At 35.5% G+C, this 25,348-nt stretch overlaps 5 protein-coding genes across 7 annotated transcripts in view; 2 read left to right on the top strand and 3 right to left on the bottom strand.

Annotated features, from left to right (window-relative positions):
* Positions 1-12,415, top strand: part of LOC125071844 (Fanconi anemia group J protein homolog) — a 76,462-nt gene extending 64,047 nt beyond the window's left edge. Inside the window, exons 5-18 of one of the 3 annotated variants that reach the window (XM_047682245.1) lie at positions 1,507-1,756; positions 2,859-3,089; positions 3,778-3,897; positions 4,823-4,917; positions 5,603-5,730; positions 6,377-6,490; positions 6,940-7,052; positions 8,545-8,736; positions 9,241-9,407; positions 9,731-9,824; positions 11,030-11,140; positions 11,542-11,672; positions 11,926-12,052; positions 12,275-12,415. In XM_047682245.1, coding sequence (XP_047538201.1) covers positions 1,507-1,756; positions 2,859-3,089; positions 3,778-3,897; positions 4,823-4,917; positions 5,603-5,730; positions 6,377-6,490; positions 6,940-7,052; positions 8,545-8,736; positions 9,241-9,407; positions 9,731-9,824; positions 11,030-11,140; positions 11,542-11,672; positions 11,926-12,052; positions 12,275-12,364 — 1,963 coding nt within the window. In that variant the 3' untranslated portion in view covers positions 12,365-12,415. The remainder of the gene's footprint in view (positions 1-1,506; positions 1,757-2,858; positions 3,090-3,777; positions 3,898-4,822; positions 4,918-5,602; positions 5,731-6,376; positions 6,491-6,939; positions 7,053-8,544; positions 8,737-9,240; positions 9,408-9,730; positions 9,825-11,029; positions 11,141-11,541; positions 11,673-11,925; positions 12,053-12,274) is intronic. The other 2 variants (XM_047682243.1, XM_047682244.1) reach the window with 2 other exon arrangements.
* A 24-nt stretch (positions 12,416-12,439) lies between these two features.
* Positions 12,440-19,210, bottom strand: LOC125071843 (zinc finger protein 624-like). Its single transcript, XM_047682242.1, has 11 exons — positions 19,052-19,210; positions 18,704-18,974; positions 18,283-18,445; positions 18,110-18,186; positions 17,867-17,997; positions 17,062-17,204; positions 15,943-16,886; positions 15,320-15,489; positions 14,666-14,775; positions 13,159-13,263; positions 12,440-12,502 (listed from the first exon to the last, which is right to left on the bottom strand). Exons 1-11 carry the CDS (start codon positions 19,082-19,084, stop codon positions 12,481-12,483), a joined length of 2,169 nt encoding a protein of 722 aa, XP_047538198.1. The 5' UTR covers positions 19,085-19,210; the 3' UTR covers positions 12,440-12,480.
* Positions 19,211-19,760: 550 nt separating this feature from the next.
* LOC125071929 (transport and Golgi organization protein 2) lies at positions 19,761-21,707 on the top strand. The gene is made up of 6 exons (XM_047682368.1): positions 19,761-19,995; positions 20,530-20,643; positions 20,732-20,852; positions 20,987-21,208; positions 21,316-21,414; positions 21,532-21,707. Exons 1-6 carry the CDS (start codon positions 19,854-19,856, stop codon positions 21,653-21,655), a joined length of 822 nt encoding a protein of 273 aa, XP_047538324.1. The 5' UTR covers positions 19,761-19,853; the 3' UTR covers positions 21,656-21,707.
* Positions 21,708-21,722: 15 nt separating this feature from the next.
* Positions 21,723-23,144, bottom strand: LOC125071928 (serine--tRNA synthetase-like protein Slimp). The gene has a single exon (XM_047682367.1). It carries the CDS (start codon positions 23,142-23,144, stop codon positions 21,798-21,800), a length of 1,347 nt encoding a protein of 448 aa, XP_047538323.1. The 3' UTR covers positions 21,723-21,797.
* LOC125071930 (zinc finger protein 593 homolog) lies at positions 23,134-23,697 on the bottom strand. The gene is made up of 2 exons (XM_047682369.1): positions 23,542-23,697; positions 23,134-23,465 (listed from the first exon to the last, which is right to left on the bottom strand). Exons 1-2 carry the CDS (start codon positions 23,651-23,653, stop codon positions 23,134-23,136), a joined length of 444 nt encoding a protein of 147 aa, XP_047538325.1. The 5' UTR covers positions 23,654-23,697.
* Between the last annotated feature and the right edge of the window lie 1,651 nt (positions 23,698-25,348).

The following is a 25,348-nucleotide window of genomic DNA, read 5'->3' as shown; positions in this document are numbered from 1 at the left end:
ATTTAATTTCAACGAAATTCTGCCACATGTGTATTCCACCAAACCGCACTGGAGTAGCGTGTTGGAATATGCTCCAAACCTTCTCCTCAAAAGGGAGAGGAGGCCTTAGTCCAGCAGTGGGAAATTTAATGTAATGTATCCAGAATCCGTTTCGATCTGAAGATTATTTTTATCATTACATCTATAAATATATCATATGCTACCACTAAGGACGAAATTTTTCCAGTACTTTTTATACACGAATTTATTTTTATATTTTTATATATATAATACAACGGACGTATAAATTGACCATCTGTTGTTAAATGGTCACTACCACACATTGATATTGGCGCTGTGGGGAATATTCACCATTACTTATATCGCCAATGCACCACCCACCATGGGACTATGATATTTTGTCCCTTGCACCTGTTGTTAATTATACTGGCTCACTCAACCTTCAAACCGGAACACAACAATACTGAGTATTGTATAATGGTACAATATCTGATGAGTGGGTGGTCCTACCCAGACTTACACAAAGCCCTACCTCTTATGGCCGAATATCTATTGACCGAGTTAGCCTACTAGGAGCCATGCAAGGGCTTTTGGCCACGCATCATAATTTCTTTTTCTCGAGGACATTAGCTTCTCCTAGAAACCTCAGTGTTTAATCCGGCCCTATACCACCAAGCAAAATATTTATTCTCCTCTACGCTAACCTGTGGACTTAAATCATCAAATTTTTTTTAGCTAATTTTTCTCATATCATATATTCGTATATATTCCGTGATCGTTAAATTCATTGTTATTATTCTGATTCTGTCTCGTCAGTAAATTTGGAAACTAATATTAAAATGAAAGATCCTGTTTATTTATTCGGTAAGTCTCCAATGGTGGGTTCTGTAGCGTGCTTGTTCCTTGTAATCATTATTAGTAGTACTTTATATTTAAAAAGCATGATTAGTTATATGTAGATATATATGTATTTCATTGATTTAAATAGTATGTTGGTACTAAATTTCATTAGATTATTTAATAATGTATATTGTTAAATATTAAATAAGCATGGCAATGTTTCTCAAAATTCACGTTTTAAGTTGACAGTGTTGTCAAACTAACATCATAAGCACACCGCTTTCGCTCAATTCCTATATTAAACAAATCATCAACCTATATCAATCAATATCAAAACATCGGTGACAGCTCGTTTCTGACTGATGAAAGTCGTATCGGTAGTGGGTGTGAAATAATACACTAGCGATAAAAAAGTCTCACGAAGAGTTCTTCGTAGGAGTGACTTGAATTACGTCTTTTAGAATTTGTAAATTGTATGGTATCTTGAATATAATGATAATTATTATAAATAAGAGGGATAGATCTTTAAAAAAATACTTATCATATGAAATTAAATATGAAATTTGAGAAACGTTTTAGATTAGTGCCGTTACGTTCTGTAGATTAGATTAGTTAGTAATATTGTGTGGTCGAGCATGGGGTGATGGTATATGGAATTGGTTTCAGAGAATTATACAACTTGGTCGAGAGCCTTCGCTGTAGGACGTCCATATTTGTTAATTGCAGCCTACCCGTCATTTACTACGGGGCGCGAACACATAAACAGCTGCAGCAAGTCGTCAAGGAGTTCAGGAGAACTGTGTACTGCGGGAACGCGTCTATGACGATACTATCCAGCAGGGAGAACACCTGTTTACGGGAGTACGATAGTAAACAATGGCCTTCGAAGAACGACATGTGTAGGGGCTGCACCAAGGTTGGTCCTAACTTTAGTATACATTTGGTCTGCTGTGTTATCGAGTGCCCTAGGACCTCGGAATGAATTAAGACTGTCTAGCATTTAACACTTGGTGGTAGGGGTTTGTGCAAGCCCGTCTGGGTAGGTACCACCCACTTATCAGATATTCTACCGCCAAATAACAGTACACTGTATTGTTGTGTTCCAGTGTAATCACAGGCACAAGGGGCATAACATCTTAGTTCCCAAGGTTGGTGGCGCATAGGTGATGTATGGAATGGTGAATATTTCTTACAGCGCCTTTGTCTATGGGCGGTGGTGACCACTTACCATCAGGTGACCCATATGATCGTCCGCCAACCAAAGACATAAAAAAAAAATTAAGCCTATGTACTTTCCTAATAAATATTTATTCAAATTGTAGTGTAGTGGTAGTTCCCGTTCAAATTTAGTCAGCTTTACATATAGAGGAGTTTAGATACTCGTATTGCACAGTATTTAACACTTGGTGGTAGGAGTCCGTCTGGCTGGGTACTATCCGCTTATCACATATTCTACCGCCAAACAGCAATACTCAGTTTTGCTATATTCTGGTTTTAAGGGTGAGTGAGCCAGCGTAACTATAAGCGCTAGAGACCTAACATCTTTATTGCCAAGGTGGCTCATAAGTATACAAAACTTATACTAGGAATGGTTATACAGTGTTTTATAATAGTTCTTACAGCGCCAATGTCTTTGGACGATGGTGATCACTTATCAGGTGGCTCCTTTGCCTGTCCGCCCACCTATTATATAAAAAAACCATTAATGTTCATACAATGACTTGCTAGAAAATTCAAACGTAATTTATTTGTGATGAACCCAGAATAACAGTCGAAAATTTGTGATCATTCAGTGTGCAATGAAAACGCACTGTGTTTATAATTAAACACAACCTTATATTTTAAACAATATGCGCGGTTCATATATGTTTTTTATTAAATACAATAATGCCACAATGTGATCTTTATAATAAATATCCTGGGCTGACAGATCTCCCTTGAGAATGGCCGAGAAATCGGTCTGAAGAACCTTAATCATCAAACGTACGACGATATACTCTCAAAAAAATACTTTACAGACATTTCAAGCGGACAAGTCCTCCAACCAGGGTAGCAATTGCCAGTTCTTCGACAACCGCAAAGCACTGAATCACAAGACACTTCCGCCTGCTTTCGATCTGACAGATCTTATCGAAGCCGGGGAAAGATTAAAGGCATGTCCATTTTACGCTGCCAGAGACATGGCATCTGGTGCCAACATAGTCTTGTGCCCTTACAACTATCTAGTCGACCCTGGCATTCGGAACAGTGTAAGTTAAAGACATTTAATTAAATTGGAAAAATATATAAAATTATTTATAACTTTTGAAATCCTAAACGTTTTGTAGCCGACTTCAAAAATATCATATTCTATTTGAGAAAACTTCTTTTATAACATAACCATGAAATTAAAAATAAAATCATATTATTATAATTTAATTTAATTAAATTTAACTACCTTAAAATAAGATTAATTATAATCGCCCATATTCAAGTTATTCCTTTTTTTACAATTTTTTGCTGTATGTAGTGAAATTTCTAGTATAAAAATATAATTCAATTAATCTATTTTGTAACTCACCGTAAAACACGATCGTGAAATGTCACCAAGTGACATGCGATATTTACTATAATACTGTTTGTATATCTATTCACTGACGAAGGTCCGCCGCCTTAAATTATCAGCGTGTATTAGTATGAGTGACGTTCGTGCTTACAAGATTTCTTGGTGTGCGTGAGATGATTAATGCGAAAGTAGAGACAGCAACTACACATATATATATATATATAAATAATGTGAAAAGGCGCGTGATCGTGAGAGAATATATGTATGTATAACACACACAAACACAACAATGGACATAGACACCGTAAGGCGAATTAGATACTGTGTGAGAGTCGGAATTTCAATAATCGCTCAACTCGCCTATAGAAGTTCTAACAGTAATAAACTTTCAGATGCAAATTAATTTACAAGATAATATAGTGATCATTGACGAGGGACACAACATTGAGGATATTTGTCGTGACACAGCATCTTTCGACTTCAAACTGGATCACCTCCGAAGCGCAATCAAGGTACCCATTACATTTAACATTAACAGTCTGTAAATTTCTCACTGCTGGGCTAAGGCCAGGTTCAGGTCCCTTTGAGGAGAAGGTTTTGGAGCATATTCCTCCACGCTGCTCCAAAACGGGTTGGTGAAATACACATGTGGCCGAAATTGGACACATGCAGGTTTCCTCACGATGTTTTCCTACACCGCCGAGCACGAGATGATTTATAAACACAAATTAAGCACATGAAAATTCAGTAGTGCTTGCCTGGATTTGAACCCGAAATCATCGGCTAAGATGCACGCGTTCTAACCACTGGGCCATCTCGGCTCAAGGTACCCAATGAACATTAATATTGGAATTCGCGAGTGTATACGTGAACACACCTCACGCTTTACGCCGTAACGGAATTTCAAGAAGACCGCACAGATCGAACTAAAAACAACACAACTACACTAATATATAATTGAATTACAAAACAGCAAAAAAAAACATCAACAAAATTATATTTTACCGACCCAATTTTTACTCTAACATAGGAGCTTAGAATGCTCCACCGTACAAGCTAATGTAACGTTTTTAATATGTATTATAAATAAGCTAATTTAATTTAACTTGGTGATAGGACTTTGCGAGCCTGGTACAAACCGTCTGAGCAAATACCACCCACACGTCACAAATTCTACAGCAAAAGGGAAAACTTAGTATCGTTGTATTCTGGTTCGAAAAATGATTAACGTGAACGAGAAACATTACATACTTAGCGTCATTTGTCTATGTCTGGTGGTGACTAACTGCCAACAGATGAAACTTAGCCAGTCTCCCAAAAAAAACTAATATGTAGATCGTCGAATGGGAAATCGCATACCGAAACGATCCTGGACGATTATGAAACGATTAACAGTCGGTTCTGAAGTTACAGATGCTAATGTTTATCTTCTTTTAGGAAATGACAGCTGTAGCGTCATTGCGCTGCGGCAGCCAGCACATGATATCGCACATCGACTTTTTGCTGAACGTTTTAAAGAAATGGGAACAGTGGTGCGTATATTTTGGGATTAGTGATAATAACGTCCTCCCGACCGCTTTCATGGTGGCGAATCTTTAAAGAGCCTAGCATACATTTACATACATTAGCGACCTGTAAATTTCCCACTGTTAGGCTAAGGCCTCCTCTGCCTTTGAGGAGAAGGTTTGGAGCATATTCCACCACACTGCTCCATGCAGGTTGGTGGAATACACATGTGGCAGAATTTCGTTGAAATTAGAATGAGAATTATAAACACAAATTAAGCACATGAAAATTCAGTGGTGCCTTCCTGGGTTTGAACCCGAAAATGATCGGTTAAGATGCACGCGTTCTAACCAATGGGCCATCTCGGCTCATAGAACTCAAAGAGACGAGCAAACTACGCAATGTATGTTATAATGCAAGTTTGTGCACTCTATATTATCTAAACCATATGAGGTTTAGGTAATATAGAAGGCACCTCCGATGGTACACCAAACCCGATACGACCGAAGACTCTTACACGTCGTAGTGTGAGTTTTATTTTTAACTTCTCAAAAGGACTTTGACAGTTACATTAAGAACAGTTACTTTCGGATTTGTACTTAAAAGGATATACTTTGCTATCGTTCGCAACTAACTTCGGTCTGACATTTTTTGAGATTGAAGAATTATTACTCCAAGAGTGTTGCCCGATAATATAAATTATTGTTACAGGTTTGAAAACCAAATCCCTCTGATAAAAGAAGTAGTAATAAACAATTCGGAAGCCACGAAGCTCTTTGAGATGGAAGAGTTTGTGAACACTCTGAACGAATACAACATTGGAATGGATCGGTACAACGGTAAATGACAGGAACTTAACAGTTTGCGCCAAAACTTCGCCCGCGTGTAAAGGAGAAGGGGGGGCTTACGTATCCTATATCCTTTAGTGTCAACATGTATGTTAAGACGTGAACGCGTTACAAGAAAATAAAGTATCTTCTCTAGTTAAGATTTAGAAGTGATTTGTTATGAAAACATAACTATGATAAATAAAGGTCGATCTGGCGAGAAACTAGCTCGAGATTCTCCAGCCAAACAGCAAAACGATATCGTTTTGTTTCGCTTTGAAGGCTGAGGGAACTATAGGCAAAAGGGACATATGGACCACCAACTTTGGGAACTAAGACATAGTTCCCAAAGTTGGTGGCATATTGGTGATATAAGGAATGGTCAATGTTTCTTACAGCACCAATGTGACGACTTACTATCAGAAGGCCCATTTACCCCCTACCTACCTATATAATAAAAAACAATGCCGTGTATGATGGCGCTATTCTCTACTCCCTTGTGTGTGCTGAATGGTATATATTACAATAATATTAAGAAAACTCTATTTATTTTATCAACGAAACACAACGACGTTTCAACTTCTCTTACTCTTACTGGAGTAAGTATTTATTTATAGGTTTCTTATATATTTTTATTTTGGTTAAATATTTTTGGCAGGGTTTAGTAAAAACGTCTTGGTGTTTTGTAAGAAATTGCGTGAGGATCCTCGATCGTTACTAGGAGTGACGCAAAGTACGGGCTCCTTGCTGGAGTCACTTGAAACTGTGCTAGGTAAATATACATTTTTTGTCTTTGTTTCTCTCTGGGATTTTGGTTATTACATTTCAAATTAACAGTAGTTTTTAAACATCATGTGAATTTTTCGAATCGAAATCCGGCCAATATTTTTTGTGCAGTTCATACGTTTTGACTTTATCGTCTTAAATCTAATATTAAAAAAGTCAAAAATTTTTGATGTCCATATGATGGCATTAATACTTGGACTATATCCCCGATTTCGTCGGGTACTTTAGGATATACTCGTACAACATACATAATAATATGTTGTAATGAATAACAACAGTATGACAAAAGTAACAAACAGATACGGCTACTTAAATCCTGAACATTTTATTATTTTCGAAAATCATAGGTTTTCTAAAACTTTGCCATGAAATCAGAACAAAACTTAAACTTCATAAAATCAAAATTTCTGAATAAATATACGTCTCGATTTTCAGGTTACCTATTCCGTGACTCGTGCAAGAATATGAAACACTTTATACCGGTGTTCGTTCGGAAAGTAGAGTTTGCGAACGGGAACAGGTCATGGCGGAATTCGCAATTTGAAAAGGTAATTTATTCTTGGTGAACATCATTAATAACTTATATACATGAGAGTACAAGATGAATCTGCGCCAAAGTTTTGGCACACTTTGGGAGCACCTTCTTTCGGTCAATGATCAAATTGGGTATTAAAAACATAAATTTAACAAATCAAAACAACATGGTGTTGGCCCGAATTTAACTTTTATTTCCTAGAAAATCTCTTCTCAGTTATATATCTATATATAAATTATAAGTTTTGTACGCAATTTTGTGGATTTAAAAGCGAAACAGTACCACTGAATGTGCTGCAATCATCTCGTGCTCGTGAAAACATCGCGATAAAATTGCATGGAAATCTGACATGAGCAATCTGAATAAGCTCCAAAAATCCTTTTCAAAAGGAGATAAAGCCTTAGCCCAGTGGTAGGACATTTATAGATAATTATTTTTAAGATAAAAATATATATATCTTGCATGCGGCGAAGAATGACAACGGAAAATCAAAGGTAACCCGTTACAGTACTTACTATCTAAACGATTAAGAGTTATCTATATATTCTTATCAATTTAAAGTTTAAACGATTATAAATATCAGTTTAGTTAGGAAGATTACGTGTAAAATCCAGTATAATGGACACGACATCTTAGTTCCCGAAATTGATGGCACATTGGCGATGTAATTTGTTAATATTTCTGACAGCGCTAATATCTATGGGTCATAGTGACTACTCACCATCATGTAGCCCATTTGTGAGTCTATCTGCTTATTATAAACAAGCTGTGCCCGCGACTTCATGCGCGTTTGAATTTAAGTTATTTGGACATTGTAGCGTGACTTTTTTATTAATTTATGTATATTTCTAAAATAAAAGCCTAAGTTACTCCTTATTACATCAGCTATCTGCCAGTCCTTTCAAAATCAGTCCAGCCGTTCCAGAGAAATTAGCCAGAACAAACAGACAGACAGACAAAAATTGTAAAAATGTTATTTTGGTATATATACCGTGTATACATAAATATGCATTTAGTAAAACGCGGTTATTTTAATATTACAAACAGACAGTTATAAATAAAACATAAAGAAATTACATTCTATAACGAATACATTTTAGAAAACGAGAACATCACCTGTACTAGAAATGGGTCTAGTGGTGTAATACACTTTAAATGGTTACTTACATGCACGAAGCGATTAACGATTTTATTTCATTCATCCTGCCGTCATCCCAATTTTACTTGGGGTCGGCGCAGCATGTCTTCTTGTTCCATACTTCTCTGTCTGACGTCATCTCACAAGTAATATTCTTTCTAGACATATCGTTTTTCACACAATCCGTTTATCGTTTCTTTGGTCGTCCCCTTCCAATATATCCATCCACGTCTATGCTCAAGACCTTCCTCACAACATGATCCTCATTCCTCCGAATTTATCCTCGATTTTAGTTATAATCTCGTTAATATAACAAAGATAACATGACACGCTTATTATTATTTACCCTTTGTTTCTACGATTTCAGTCAGTGAAGAACGAACAATACATTCTTCGCCTCATTTGCTTGAATCCGGCTCTGATCTTCGCGGGACTGCACTCAGCGAGGACCGTCATCCTGGCCTCGGGAACTCTCACACCAATGGACGCCTTGAAGGCAGAGCTCGACACTAACTTCTCCCACACGATCAGCCCCAAGCACGCGATTTCCACTGATAGGGTTAGTGATTTTTCGAATTATTTCTCAAAACTAGCGACGGGGTCATGACTTTAAATCGCATATCATGAAGATACAATATAACGGACTCATATTAGAATGGCCAAATCCATAACTTTAAGGAATAATAATCAAAAGAGTTTCGCGAGTTACCTTATTTCTCAAATCATCATCATCATTACGATCTCGTCGTCTCGTGCTTCTCATTTCGAATAAAAACTCTGATGACGCAGTCCTGATCGATTTCGGTCACGACGCCCAATCTCGGGGCGATCCAGCCAACTAACATATTGTATCGCACAAGTGTGTGCGCAACTCCAGGTGCACTCTCAACTCTCATAGCCCGATGGGATGGCAAATCCGACACGACCGGAAGGGATTCAGGCGCAGAACCAACTGCTCGACCTGCCTTTCGCCCCTAAAAAGTTATATATTTTATACAACCAGCGAGATACTACTGCATCTCTGTACGTATATAACACGAAAAGAGTCGAAATGTGTGCGCAGGTGTGGGTGGGGTCGCTGGGCGCGGCGAGCTGCACGCACGCGGCGCTGCGGGCGGCGCACGCGCAGGACGCGCTGGGCCGCGCCGTGCGCGCCGTGTGCGCCGCCACGCCGCACGGCGTGCTCTGCTTCGCGCCCTCCTACGACATCATCCGCTTGCTCCGCGCCAGGTCGGTGCCGACGCTAGCGGTATAGCTGATATCCGGAAGCCTCCTATCCCCATCGGGAAAGGTTTTCCTTCCCCGCCGAGCACGAGGTCAATTATAAACACAGATGCACGTGAAAATCCAGTGGTGACTGTCTGGATTCGAACTCGACGCAACTGGAGAGGGATAGCAGAATAATTTGACTGAACCTAAACGTCACATTAGCGAATTCATCCATTGTAATAAAAATAAGCTCTTGTGTGTGTGTACGTGAGCGTGTCGGTGAGCGTCTGCGTATGCGTGTATATTTGATGCTAATGAGTATAATGTTATCAATACATTGCTAGATGGCAGGACACCGGCCTGTGGGGCGAACTCGAAGAATTGAAAGACGTATTCATCGAAAATACCGATGCAAAGGAACACGAAACCATGATGCAGGTAAAGTAAACGATCACGTGTTATGTATTTATCTGAGTTTAAATGATGACGTGTATACGAACGTCCAATGTATGTGCTTAATGAACAGCAGTATGTTTTGACATTTGCGTAATTGCTTAGAACATTCATGAAATTGTTCAAGACAAAAATACAAAAGTGTCCTATGTCATACTGTCATTTATTCTAACCGCACGTTTCATAAATGTGTGTAGATTCTATTTTGATTTAAATTTTGGAACGAAATTCTTTTACGCGGCTTACAGTAGCCTGAACTGGCAGAAATCATTGAAGGATATAGCGTTATGCCGTTTCAGGGCGCCCTTTCCCTCTCATTCTTTTCTCTCCTTCTTTTTCTTATTTTTAATAAATAAAAGCCTCTGCGTTTAGGTTAAACTTCTGCCATTTGTCAGTGTCCGTAAGAGGAGAGGTCTTGTTTTACTCATAACATACACAATACAGTCTGGAGCACACATTCTTGTGTTGGTATTATCAGGGCCGGGTCTACCGTATGGCTTTTTGGGCCCAGGGCCTCGTGGATTCAAGGGGGCTCCAGCTAAGTCAAGTCAAAGTCAAAAATAGACGATAATGCGAAAGAATTCATAACTTTATTAAATTAAACAGTTCGTATGGTTTGCAGCCCTACGAGTACTAGTAATCAAACCCCTTTAATTAATATAATTCAAGTCTACGTTCAGATATGTCTTCGGTGGTGCGGCTAAGTAGTGTTAGCCCAGGGCCCCCTAAACTTACGGTCCGGTATTGGGTATTGTATATAATAATAATTACACTCGAGGGTAAATCTACAATCTCAGTTATTATACCTCACACTTAAGAGTCACCCCAAACAAAAAAATAAGTTTTTATAATATTATATAACACCGTATATAATAGAAAGAGACGGTGAAAACTGAAAGAGAGGCAAATAGCGCTTGGTGCGCTTTTTTCTTCTTTAACGCTTTTTCCACGGCGATTTCTGCCATTTCACGCTACTGCAAAACGCGTAAAGGATCTTCGTTCAAAAATAAATAAATATAAACTCTACACACATTTATAAGACATGAATAGCGTGGGACTCGACTTACGAAGTTACATCAAACTCCCAAATTATAACCGCTCAATATTCGTAAGTCACGACGCGCAGATAAAATGTATATTTAATCGAGAGTCATTCGTCCGGAGTCTCTCAAAGTGGCCCGCGGTTGCAGGAGTACGTCGAGAGCGTGGAGGCCCGCGGCGCGCTGCTGCTCAGCGTGTACCGCGGGAAGGTGGCCGAGGGCATGGACTTCCGCGACCGGCAGGCGCGGGCCGTCATCGCGGTGAGCGCGCCACTAGTGTCATTTTATAAATAGTTTGTCTCACAGAAACCGCTGGATTTGTATAGCATTTTTTGGTACACATGGTACGCATTGGTTGGTGTTGGTAAGTGGTCACCACCGCCCATAGACATTGGCGCTGTCCGAAATATTAACTATTACATACGTTGTCAATGCGCCACTAACCTTGTTACACTAGCTCACTGACTCTTCAAACCGAAATACAATAAAAATAAGTATTGCTGATGATGGCTGAATACCTGATGACTCTGTGGTACCTACCCAGACGGACTTGCACAGAGCCCCACCACCTAGGATTTGTTTACATACAGATAATGTAGAAATAAGAAATATAAAATTTGTTGTTACTTTAAGTTATAATTATGTATATGTTCTGTCTTCAGATCGGTATACCGTATTCCAACACGAAAAGTATAGCTGTGATGGAGAAAAAAAAATACAATGACAAGTATTCAAGAAACAGCAACGGCTCGCTCCTCGGAGGCAGCGAGTGGTACCGCGTGCACGCCTACAGGTAAGCTAGCAGTATGTCTAACGAGCTCAAAAGTCATTGTCTATGATTACATCTTGTTGTCTTTGATTTGATTAATTATTTTAGTAGATTAAGACATTCATCTTTTTTTCAATAATTTTCACTTTAATCATTCCCTAGTCAAGCGATTCGTTCAAATATAATACAGACATTCAGCTGCTATGCTAGAACTTAGTTAAGAAAAAATAATATATTATCTACTTATTTAACGACTTCAGCTACTCATTGATTTTAGGGCACTAAACCAAGCCTTAGGGCGCTGCGTGCGGCACAAAGACGACTGGGGCGCCCTACTGCTGATAGATTCTCGCTTTGGAAATCCATATAACAGGGAACATCTGTCCTCTTGGGTGAAAAGCTTAGTGAGTATTCAGAATAAAACAAAAAACATACACACTCACACATATACAAATATATTCATAGACACGCGCACGCACGCACAAACACAATCTTAAATCTCTGAACCCTAAACAAAGTCATACTAAATCTTTATTAACGCAATAAATTACCATCGTAATAATTTTAGTTTGCAACCGCCATTTTGTTTTCAAATCAAATATAATATGTCACTTTTATTTTTTCAGTTCAAAACTAACGACCATTCTTTCGAGATTCTTGAAGATTTAAAATCGTTTATGGATAAAATGAATCGAGACGACACAAAAACTACTTAAAAAGAAAGTTTGAAAACGTATCGCGGGCATTTTATTAATTTTTTTAAATAAAAAAAAGTAAAATCCATATTTGTTTGTATTTATTTTATTTATTATATAATTATATTTATTATATGCTACGGCTCTTGTCGTCGAGTCCTGAAACAAAGAGAGTTGTTTAATAAAATGGCAATACAGATCGGCGTCGTTGCCAGCACTTTGTGCTTGGAAATAATGACATATGTTTAAAACATAGCCCCATATATGTACTGTAACATAATTTTATAGCTAGAAATATGGAATTCGGTATAATTTATACCTAATACTTTATCTAAAAGGATTCAATTGGTAATGAAAGTGTTTTCTTTATGTCATGATGATAAGAGGTCACCACTGTCCATAGACAATGGGACTTTAAGAATATTGTCCATTCCTTACATCGCCAATGCGCCCCCAACCTTGGGAACTAAGATGTCACCTTGAGCCTGTATACTGGGTTACCACCCTTCAAATCGAACACAATACTTAATATTCCTGTTTGGCGGTAGAATATATGACGTGCGTTACCTACATAGACGGGCTTGCACAAGACCCAATCACCCAGTAAGAAAATGTATTAAAACTCCTTTCATTAGATAGATAAATCAATGTTCGGGCTTCTGCTTATAAGTTAAAGCGTTCATGATAATACGTAACCAACGAGGATTTGGTTACAAAATTATATGCACTAGTTCCTCATTTTTCAATTTTGGTACATAATATGGTTGTAATAGAATTGAAATTCATAAATATGATAGTATACATTCATTGCATACCTTTGCTTGCAGTCGACATAACGTTCGTGTCGCTTGAGGTGTGAGATGTGCGGGAAAGCCTGTTTGCACTTCTGACACGAGAACGGTCGCTCGCCCGTGTGGTATCTGTCGGAGGATATATTACAATATATAACAAAAGAACATCGTTTCTAATTAAGCAACGTATTTCTGTGAAATATGATAACGAACTAACTTTATATGAATGAAAATATATCTACAATAAAGTAACCATAGATTATAAGCTACTGATAACACTAGGTTGCTTATTTGATGTTACCATTTGTAAATGTACATTTCCAATAGTTTCATTGCTAGAAAATCTTAAAAAAGACGATAACGTTAATATTAAATAATCAAACAGCCTTATTATTAAGTGTTCCAACGCTGGGCAAAGTCTCCTAAAGATAACATTTAGTGCATATTTTTTTATTATTAATACGTGACGAAGGGGCTTTTGGCAGAACTGTAAGCAGAGTGTAAGTTGAGTGAGCCAGCCATTTACAAGCACGACCGACATCATCAAAACCAAATCAAATCAAATCAAAAATATAACAATAAAATATAAACCATTTTTGTATCGTCATTTTGAAGTAAATGTATAGCTACTACCGGTTCACAAAGTAGATTCTACCGAGAAGAACCGGCAAGAAACTCAGTAAGAGTACAATTAAATGATAAATTCCCTGTTTAGAAATCTACAAATACTAAGTCCACGCATTTTTATGTATTTTTTAAATATAGTCTTGTATTAGTATGTGCTGTGGTATGTCGGCCATTGGGAACTGTCGGAAAAGTATAGCAAGGTGATTTTCGTGAATGGCTACTCGACGATGATTAGCTAAAAATTAGCCTGGTACAAATAGTTGAATTGTTTTATTTAAATTAATGTATTCGCGTCGGTATGGCGGGCTGTAAGTCAAACCTGAGAAGTATGGCATTACGCTACCGCCTACTTCTTTTTCTTTCGACTATCTAAAAATACAAGCAATTTTGTGGAACAAATCCACGCGATTGGGCCGCCGGTGCGAGCGCTATGACCATCATTTTCCTTTTTGCCTTTACGTAATTAGACCCCTGAAGAACCGCCATACTGGTACATATGACCTAGTATTTTGTGTCATCGTCTTCCGCTCTATCTCTACTATATTGTACATATATTATAATTATTGTGAATATACATAATATTGTGAGGCAATTATAAGTATACCCACGTTAATAAAAACATCCCGAAGGAAGTCTCGACCTCCAAGATTATAAATAGACCGCACATCTCTTATGGAGCATGAAAACAGTATTAATATCCTCACCCAAAGCAATATACCGTAAGACAGAATGAACCATATGGACTATGGAAGTGACCAAAGTATACTAATCGAACGATAAACATCATTTAGATCCCATATTAACGATGTAAATATTGGTCGAGTGCTATTCTCAACGGCCGGTGGTACTTGCACATTATAAATAAATGCTACCGTAAAACACTTATTAAAATGGGAGGGAATACCTTTTATGGACGACCAGGTCACATTTCTTGTAGAATTTCCTGTCGCAACCTTTCGCGTCGCACGCGTACGGCGTCAGACGTTCGTGATCACGTTCGATGTGGTTTTTGAGCTGCGAAACGGAACGGAACTTTATTGTGAACTATTTCATTTAGTAATGAGATTTCTTTTTTCATTCTTTCAAAGTCATTTTATTCAAAAACTACGAGTGGACATTATGTAAGACTACGTATAATTAGAAAAAAATCTACAGTGTGGTCGGAATGTAGATTCAACGGAATAAATTAAACATAGTAGTCTCTCCACTACTGGTATTTGGTTATTACGATTAGAGCGTAGCAACTGATTCTATCAAATATTTGTTGCGGATTGATGAATGTTGCAGTCGATAAATCAGTATAATGGGTATTATGCGTCCGCATAGGTCTGTAATATTGATTTTTTTTTTTTATTTGATTTAATACCAATCATAGAGATATAAATTTTAAGAAATCAAGATATTGACAGTTGTTTTTCGATATATATTCTGTAATGTAATATAATAATACAAGGAACACACATAAACTTGTTTCTCCTGTTGCTCGACTGCACAGAGTCAGTAACTCTGATAGTGACAGCTACCGTGCGAAGCCGCAAGGAGCTCGAGTGCGACTCACCATCCAGGCGGCGGCGAAGGCGCGCGCGCAGCGGGCACACGCGTGCGCGGCGCGGGCGCGCGGGCGCGGCTCGTGCGCGCGCCGCCGGTGCTTGTTGAGCGTCGAGCGGTAGCTGAACCGCGCGCCGCACTGCGCGCACGCGTGGCGCCGCAGCCCCGCCTCGTGCGTCGCTACGGGGGGGGGAGGTGACGCTTTGTAGTGACGGTGTTGACAGGGTGCGTATATCGAGGACATTTTTTGTTATATCGGTTTCGTATATGGATTTCTAAGCGAGGTTGATGATGGAACTTTGGAAGCGAAGTTGAAAAATATATGTAACTGAGTGGAATTTATACTAATATTATAAATGTGAAAGTAACTCAATCTGTCTGTCGGTTCGAATTTGATGAAATTTGGTATGAAGCAAACTTGAACTCCAAGGAAGAATGTAGCCTCCTCTTTTGTCTAAGTATAACCGACCCCTAAAACGCGAACAAAGCCGCGGACGATAACTCGTAGTATTATAAATCTAAGGTTTGTTTAACTTTCCAAAAGAAGGAACACTATGTTACATACACTATGTTCCAATAGCTTCTACTGTTGAAACATAGCGTATGTAAGAGATAAATTTTCGATCGTATTACCTATATGAGATTTGTAGTTATCTTTCTTTTTGAATATCTTTTCACACGTCGAGCAGACGTAAATAACCTGCTTCTTTGTCTTCGGTTTCGCTCTGTTATTTTCCTTGTCACTCATTTCATTCTTCATCTCGTTAGTTTCCTCAATTTTAATAATTATGGGATGTGTGTTGTTATCATAGTTTTTATCAGTACCGGGCGCTTCCGTTTCAGTCTCGACTTTTTCTTCACTCTTCGTATTGACAACATCAATACCTATATTTAACATGTCAGTTAACTGTACGGCATCAATTTCACTATTTAAACTAATTATAAACATATCGTCGTCTTCGGTCGATATATACTGTACACTATTTTCACCGATCAATTGATTTAAATTCGCAGCTAAATTAGTACTCGCTTCTAAATCCACGTCACTTTCGAATATAGTTGCACATTCATCGACAGCGACTGCTGGATTTTGATTAACCTCAGTCGTTTTCGTGTTTACATCGTTCACGTTTAGGAGTTCATCCGGTAAATGTTCAGCCTTGACGTGGTATAGCGCGTTCATTATGTCTTGATCCACACTTTTGCCCCCATCGGTGAAATCGAATAATATTTCACCGTTTTTATCGTTAACATAATCTATGTCGTTGACATTGAATGTGTGATTGTTATGAAAACTGTCAAAGTCTAGATCGTTGTACAGGAGTTCGTCGTCCAATACGTGCAATTGATTCATTTCTTTAAAAAATTCTATTTGCATCAGATTGTCGTATGTGTTTACGTCGGAAAGGCTTTGATGGTTGTTATAGTTGTGTACTTCCTGTTGATTCATCGTCATGTAGTCATCTTCAGCTGACAGTATATCGTCGACAATGTTGTCTTCTGTTCTATTTGTATCTATATTCACTTGGCTCGTTTTGACATCGCTATCTGTGTCTTGTCTTGGATTCGTGTGTTGCCTGTAAGAATATTATTAAAATAGTATACTGTTATGGATACGTGGCAGAACAAAAGTGCGCTATTGGGCACTATTGTGAACGAACGTAAACGAACAAGTTAAGGCCCAACTGAACTTCAATGATAATCTTTTGTTAGTTTCACCGATACGAAGTTTGATGCATAACTTTTATTTACCTCACACAATGATCCAGTAAAGCATTTTTATATTGAAATGTCGCTCCACATATTCGGCAATAGTTCTTCCTTATATTTTCACTGTTAACATTTTCGTTACTGTAGTAGGCGCAGTTTTTTTGATGACGCTTTAACGAGGCTACCTGAAATTAGAATTAATAAATGTTACAAACTCATATCGTAACTTGCCTAGATTGTAATATGATTGTACACAAGTGAATGCACAAACACAGATGCCGTCCCTATTCACTGGCATAGGTGTAGATGGGATGGAAATCCAACATGACCAGACCAAGATCTGGCACAGCAATTTTTCTATTTCAAGCTGCTATTAAGAAGTTCTTAGAGGAACTTTGAATTGATGGTAGGGCTTTGTGCAGCTTTGGTTAGGTACCACTCAGTCATCAGATGTTCTACCACCAAATAGAGACAGCATTATTAGCATATTCAACCATAAGGGACATAACATGTTAGTTCCCAAGGTTGGTGGGACATTGATGATGTAAGGAATAGTTAATATTTATTATAGAGTCAATAACTATAGGCGATGCCCATGTTTATATTCGGCGACAATGTCTATGAGCGGCTAAATAACAGGTGACCCATTTGCACAGAAAAATAACCAATCACCTTCATTGGTAAAGCCCTGGGATTTGAACCTCAAGCCCAGCCACTACATCAGAGTAACAAGACAGGCAAACCAACTATTACTAACTTCATGAGATAATTTAAAATAGTTTACTTCGACAACAATAATCTTTAAAAGTAATATCAAAAAATAAAAAAATTATAGAAATAGTCCAACCTGCGTGAACCTATTGTGACAACCAGAACAACTGAAGGGTTTGTCCTTACTGTGCAACAACATGTGTCGATTTAAATTCGATTTGTGATTAAATTTCTTATCACAACACAGACAAGCATGTGGTTTAACATCTGTAATGTATAATAATAATTCATTGAATATTAATTTAACATATCATTTTAGAAATTAGAAAAAAGATTTTAAAAATACAACTACAATAATTTATCAAGGAACATTTCTTACTGTTGTGTAAATCTTTATGTTTCTTTAAATCGGAGGGCTTCTGGAATGATTTCTCACACTCGTCACATTTGTGTGGTCTGTTAATTAATAAAATTTGGTTATGCTTAGTTATTATAAAATAAATAGCTGCAATTTACTATTAAAGTATTTATTTTTATATGCAAATAGAATACCTGTAGTCTAAATGTTTAGCAAACAGATGTTGTTGTAAGCGCCAGAGAGCTTCAAAGGACATGGAACACTGTGGGCACTTCCAGACACGAGCAAGAGGTTTATGCGTCAGACTGTGCTTCATAAGATGCTGTTTTGTGGCAAATTTCTGATTTGGACACTTTTCTATAAAATTTAGGCAATTGTTATTAAAATATGAAGTTTTTAAACTATATAATTATTATTTTTTTATTTAAAATAAACTTAATAAATACAATCTAAAACGAAGGAGTGCCTTCAAGAGTAAATAGATTTTACATAGTTATGTACAATGTTGTACTATTGAGAAATGTTATGTATTGTTAGTTGTCATAATGAGTGGTGGGTTGGAATTCATCGAATGTTAATGATTAAAAAAGTATATTAATAACAAAGTCACCATACCACAAATCCATAGATTATCCTTGGAATGTACTCTTAAATGTCCATAATACTTTTTTGCATTATCAAATCTCTTCTGACATATTTCACAGTGTAAGGTTGTAGGCCCATTTAAATCAGGTTCTTCTAAAGGACCATCAGAAGATAAAAATTGCGCAAGGACATCGTCCGCAGCCAAAAGAGCACTTTGCGAAGGGAGTTCGTTTTGAAAGTCATAATCGCATTCCGGCACTTTTCTATGAAACACTAAATCCGATGTCTCTGAATCAACGAACTGTAAAGTACAAAATTGTAATACGTAAGTTAAACCCAAATATCGATTATTTGAAGATATAAAGTGCTTAAACCTACTGGTAGACTGAAGAATGACATGTTGGGCTCCATTTTAAGTCTCCTATAGTTTTATTTAGAAATCACAAACTTTAACAATTTTGATTCAAGTTTTCATTAACAATAAATAACATTTTGTAAATCATTTCAATACAACATTACAAATACAAAGGTCTTTGACATTTCACAATACACAATAAATTGTAATTTGACAACTATCAGATGACAAAGTGTTGCCTTCATATATTTTTAATGAAATACAATCATGGTACATTACGTTGCAACGACAACCCCCCATAATGTGGCATAAGAATAAATTATTATGTTCAAAATGAAGATGCATTCATGCATTCAAATGAATATTTTTATTATTGAGGCTTACAAAATAATGAATCGGCAAATAGTAAAGCTTAGCCGTATTATTTTTTTTATATTATTATTTTTAAAACCCTAACCAAAACAACATAGACGAGAGTGACTAACCTTCTAAATAATTAAATAAAACAATTAAAAGTAAAATCATTTACAAATATACATAATTATTTAGCCTTGAAAAATATCTTACCAAAAGGTAAAACACGTAATATACCATATATATATATATGAGCCTGTATTTTGTTTTAAATTATTACTTGATAGTGGATTCTTGATTGTGATAACACCAAACGATAAGATAATGGTAATCTTCAAAAAACAAACAATTAAAAATGTTAAAAATAATATATTTTCCAGTTTATAATTGTTTTTATTACATTATCTTTCAAAGTCAAGCTCAAATAGTTGTGTCAAAATAATAAGCCTCAACACTATTCAAATTTTTGAAATGTGTATTTTGTTTGTTTATAATGGAGCCAATGATATTGAAAGCGATTTTAGCCTTATCCTTATATCCAATAGAGATGAGAATTATGACCGTCCCGCGCAATGTATGGCTCCCTGGAGCGAAGACCCGTGTGTTTATGGAGGTATGTATATGTATTTTTTTACAAAAAATACTTAACCGATCTAAAACAGTGAAGCGTATCCAATTATATAATAAATGCTAAACTTGGCTTTACCAGCGTAAAATTTATAAAAACTATATAACAAAAGCCGTCACCATAACTTAAAAAAAAATCGCCCTATCTCTAAGTATACGGCCTTGCCCGGGATTCACCTATACTATTTTTGGAAGTTATTCTTGATATTACAACACATCAGGGGTGTGCCCCACTAAAAATAGCTACACAATTCAAAAGCTTTACGAAAAACATTATTTCTCTCATTTCCCATTGTAGACAGGAATTGGATTTAACATATATCAGTAGCATCCCCTTTTCAGGGGGGGGTTCCACTTACCACCCAAAGTAAAAAAAAATGTTCAAATTCCCTTTATTAAATGTATACATTATAAGCAAAACCACAATTGAAAATGTTGATAAATTAGCAGGAATTTATAATTATTTGTATGGATAATGGTTATCATGGTAAAATTATTATAGTACCTTCCTTTTCTATAGGTAGAGATTTAGAAACTGGTTGTGAGAAAGGAACATGGCTAGCTGTTAGCTCAAAATATAAGAAAATTGGTTTGCTTTTAAATTTGCCTGGAGTAAAAAAAGAAAATGCAAAAAGTATGTATATAATTATTACGCCACATTCAATAATTATACTTTTTTCTTCTTTTTATTTAAAAAAAATTAAATATTTATTTTTTCTCAGGTAGAGGCACTGTAGTAGCTGATTATGTAAAATCTAATTTGAAGCTGTTAGATTATATTGAATCAATTAAAAATTATACAAATAATTGTAATGAATTTATTTTTGTGTCTGTTGAGTTAGGGTATGTTTGAAATTATTTTTATAATTTTGTGAAATCATAATTTGAATAATATAAAATAATAAGTAGCTGATTCTTGATGTTTATCATAAAACTAATAGATGATAAAAAACTTAACAATTTTTTTTTTGTTACAGAAATTCATTACCAGAAGTAAAAACCTACACCAATGCTACAAATAAAATCAATAAATGGTCTGACACATATCTTGGGTTTGGCAATAGTCTCCCTGACAAACCTTTAAAAAAGGTGCAATATGGCAAAAAATTGTTGAAAAATATATGTACTAAACTAAACAAGCTTAACACAAAACCTGAATTATTGAATGAATTAATTAGTTTATTAAAAAATCAAGAAAGGTTAGTCATTACAAAAAAACATAAATACTTATTTCAAATAAATTATCTGTTAATCATCATCTTTATTGTTTCCCTCCAAAATTTATGAAACTATTTTTTTTTTTCAGAAATTTGCCTGATCCCCAGTTAGAAGAAAGACAACCAAATATTTATAAAGAACTTAGTTCAATTTTTGTTGATATCCCAAAAGCAAGATATGGGACAAGGTAATTTTAAGTAGTATAACTAAAATGTTATATTATTACTAATTAATAAATTGGTATTGAAATTATAGAAGATCAAAATAGGAACTTGTTGATGAACTATTTTTAATTCTTTTTCAGGGCTCACACTATAGTTCTTGTGACTAAATCAGGACAAGTTGATTTAATTGAACTAAGTTTGAAATCTCCCATTAATATAGAAAATGCAGAATGGGAGAGAAATGAGTTTCAATTTATTATTTAATAATGATGTTAAAATATTAGAATTATAAAAACTGTTGATTATTTCTTAATCTTTATTATTTACAAATCATTAAATGAATAAACATTTATAATTAACAAAGAGGTTTTATTTAAGAGAAATATTCCACTGTACTAATGATACATTAATTTTCAATAGCAAACTGTTTGGGTAGAATGAATTCACCATCTTGCTCCAAAGCGCAAGCTAAGAGTTTTGGTACATTTAATATTGTACCAGATAAGATATGGGGGAACTTACTTTGTTTTTCTTCAGTATATGTGAACATAAGTCTCTTGCTTATAAAATCTCCACTTAGAGAAATATTTCCGACTTCCATATAACTTTTCTGAGAACTGGAATACATTTCTATTAATAATCTCAATGATTCCCATGCATTCAATTTATTTGCAGCAACATAATTTAGTCTGTAGTGGTAGCCAAGTGGATTATATATATTTTTTATTAAATCAATAATATTATTTAGCATTCCATCAAGTTCTGTTGCATTTCTTGTAGCATTGAATATTTGAACAACAGAACTTTGGCTTACATGATGTAAGTTGTCCTCCTCCGTAGGTGATGGTTTATACTGTCGACCCATGCTGAAATATGTTAATGGTAACACTTTAGCATACAAGACATTTTTTGCATGGTACGCAAAGAAGGAATATAGTGAACCACCTCCCGTCAAGTGCAATCGGCTATCAATATTGACTTTATTGTCCTCATTGTGGTGTAATATGAAAGTAGAATCAGAATTTGTATGATCTTCTCCGCAGCCTTCTATTATTAAACTTTTAGAAAAGTCTGGATTAGAGAACTGGGTGTAATTGTTTTCTTTTAAAATTTTACTAAAGTAAAATTTAGCTCCCAATTCAAATAAAGCTGCATCACCTTTAAGATAATAGTTCTCATTTTTTGTAAAATGTAATAAATTTTTATCTTTACCAATTTTAAGATGATCTTTGTCGTTGTTAGGTTTTGAACCATGTTCATATATGATTTTATCTACATCAGGTGTCAAATTGTGTAGTTTATTAGGCAGTTTTAATGCTTCTGTTATAGCTGCCTCCTCTGCCGACCATAGAGGTTCTTTCAATTTTCTTATATTTTCCTTTAACAAATGCACTTGTATTTTTAATTTCTCAACATTGTCACCCTCCTGTTTACTCTTCAGAAATTGTTCCAATTCTTTAGATACATCTTGCTTTCTGCTATCATACTCCAATTTTCTTGTTTTCAACTCTTCATACACAGACCACAGATTCTCAAGTTTCAATAAATCAAATTGTATTTTACGTTTCTCTATTTCAGCTTTGACTAAATCTTTTTCTTTCATACGCTCATTGTAATCTATGTAAGGTGTAATATAAACAAAACTATCAGTTGCCTTCGGACCATTAATAAACAGTGCAGAACATCTCTTTGATATTATTTTATAATCACATATTTTTTTGTTTAGAACTTTTGTATATAGTTTATGTAGCATTTTCTTCAACTTTTTTCTTTTTATTAGGACTTTCTTCGTCGACCTCTAGTTCAGTAATATCTGTGTTTTCTGAATTTTGAGTAACAATTTTTCGTTTACTCGGAAGTTTAAAATTTCCGTATCCAGCAGCTCGTTCGGAATCCTCTATGCTGTATGGTTCGAGTTCTAATGCTTTTAATCTTCTTTTATGAACTTTTGTTTTGAAATGTTCCAAAAGAGCATGATTATTTATGAAGTAACGCGCGCAATGAAGACAATAATGTTGAGCGGCACCCGGACGATCAAGATCTACTTCTTGATTGAGTAACTTCTCAGCATTATCTATACAAAAAACAAAAATCGATTTTGAAATAACCTACAAAACAAAACCATGTGACGATTTCAAAATTATACAAACCTTCCTGTAGATCTACATCAATTTGATCGAGGTCCTTTTTCCTATTCCTTACTCTCCAACGTTTTTTCAAATGAGTATCACCCACATGATACTTTTTACGCTTGTATGGCATAATATTATATTTACATCAATTTCCAGACGTTTATACAGTCTTGTTGACAGTATTAATAAAATGACAATTGACAAAAGCTAAGTTGGCAGTAGTGTTGCATATCGATAGTCCACTTTCGATAGACTATCGATAGTTAAGGTGGTATGCGGTAGTATTGATAGTCCATCGATAGTATTGAGAAAACTTGTACTTTTAACCTTAACTATCGATAGTCCAAAACTATCGATAATATCGATAGTATCAATAGTATCGCTGCTACTAGTATTGCTTACAGAGAGCTAGCGATATTATCGATAGTATTGCCGTAATCAATAGCATTGCGCACGGAGAACTGTCGATACTATCGATAGTACTATCGATATCCTTAATAATTTATGAGGTCAAATATTTTTTCGTTTAAAAGAGAAAAAACGTAGGAATCATTAGGAAATTGTATTTCTAATAATTGTATTTATATTGATATAATCATTTTGTTAATACATTTCAATTACTGTAGCATGATAGTAGTGATAACTCAATATGTTTTCATTTGATGTTGATAATACTGTTTTTATATAATTTATTAAAGTTCCTAAAATTATTGTTACCATTATCATTTAATAAAAAAATAAAATAAAAACACAATAAACTTTATTCAAGTACTGTGCTTTTATAAGCACTTTTGAATCGTTATTTTACAGAACTATATTAAGTAAAGTTACTAGGAGCTAGTCCTAGTAGTAGAAGTCCGATTGCTTGTAGTCCAGTGACCGGTCCTACATAAAACAATCGAGCAGAACTAGAGGTTCCTTTTATTTATGGCAATAGGTGCTTATGGGAATAGAGGAAGCTAATTTATCACAAACATTATCTATAATAAAATTAAGGTCTAAGATTTGAAAACATTTTATAATAATTTAATTAAAATCAGATTGAGGCTCGGATTATAATAACAAACAAAATGAGATTAGTTATATAAGTCTTCTTCTTTTCCCTACCCTTGTCCCGAACTATTAGTCCGTTCTTACTACTGATCATACTAAAGGATTTGGCACCTGCCTAATACTCAACCCTCCTTTGCATATTTTGGTTTACCCCAAACGCACTGGAGAGCGTAGGTCAGGATCAGCAGACGTCCCCAAAATCCCCTAGTCGCCTTCTACGATTATCACTAGAGAAGATGGGGTAGCCTTATTCTATGTCGGTAGGTATTTGCAAATTATTCAAACTTTATTTCTTATGAATGTAAATATGCAGCAGTCACACGTTTAATTTGTTAACAGTTACTTATTTATAATTAATTTATTCATATGTCCAAACAAGAATCGAGAGAATTTTATTACATAGAATCTACTCATTGCACAATTTAAATTTATATTGGGTCAATATATCTGGATGCTTTGGAGATTTTTATACTAGAACTAAATGTAAGTACAAACTTACAATAAAAAACTAGTTAATTTATTCATATTATATAATCTTACTATAATCCAATTCAGGGAAATCGTATCATACACGAATAAATACAATACTAATAATGTATTAATTAAACAATTTCTATCTGTCTTATATCGTTAATATTTTCTCTATTAAGAAAAATAAACATTAATTTTATTAATTTAATGACGGGAATGATTCTGATGATAAATTTAATAATCAATGATTTTACGATACTCGCGATCGTAGCGTTACAATATAACATAACATTATGGGGAG

Source organism: Vanessa atalanta, chromosome 20 (assembly GCF_905147765.1).
Source record: "Vanessa atalanta chromosome 20, ilVanAtal1.2, whole genome shotgun sequence".
Taxonomy (NCBI): Eukaryota; Metazoa; Arthropoda; class Insecta; order Lepidoptera; family Nymphalidae; genus Vanessa; species Vanessa atalanta.
The sequence above is the reverse complement of the archived record's forward strand: the minus strand, read 5'-3'. Positions and strand labels throughout refer to the sequence as shown.

Bases quoted from the DNA above. Each gene is read 5' to 3' on its own strand.
- LOC125071843 (XM_047682242.1), bottom strand. From the start codon at position 19,084: ATGGAGCCCAACATGTCATTCTTCAGTCTACCA. The intron at 13,264-14,665 runs GTATTCCCTCCC...ATCCTCCGACAG, and splicing joins GACCTGGTCGTCCATAAAAG to ATACCACACGGGCGAGCGAC. The intron at 12,503-13,158 runs GTATGCAATGAA...TCTTTGTTTCAG, and splicing joins TATGTCGACTGCAAGCAAAG to GACTCGACGACAAGAGCCGT.
- LOC125071930 (XM_047682369.1), bottom strand. From the start codon at position 23,653: ATGCCATACAAGCGTAAAAAGTATCATGTGGGTGATACTCATTTGAAA. The intron at 23,466-23,541 runs GTTTGTATAATT...TTTTTTGTATAG, and splicing joins TGATGTAGATCTACAGGAAG to ATAATGCTGAGAAGTTACTC.
- LOC125071929 (XM_047682368.1), top strand. From the start codon at position 19,854: ATGTGTATTTTGTTTGTTTATAATGGAGCCAATGATATTGAAAGCGAT. The intron at 19,996-20,529 runs GTATGTATATGT...CCTTTTCTATAG, and splicing joins AGACCCGTGTGTTTATGGAG to GTAGAGATTTAGAAACTGGT. The intron at 20,853-20,986 runs GTATGTTTGAAA...TTTTTGTTACAG, and splicing joins TTTGTGTCTGTTGAGTTAGG to AAATTCATTACCAGAAGTAA.
- LOC125071928 (XM_047682367.1), bottom strand. From the start codon at position 23,144: ATGCTACATAAACTATATACAAAAGTTCTAAACAAAAAAATATGTGAT.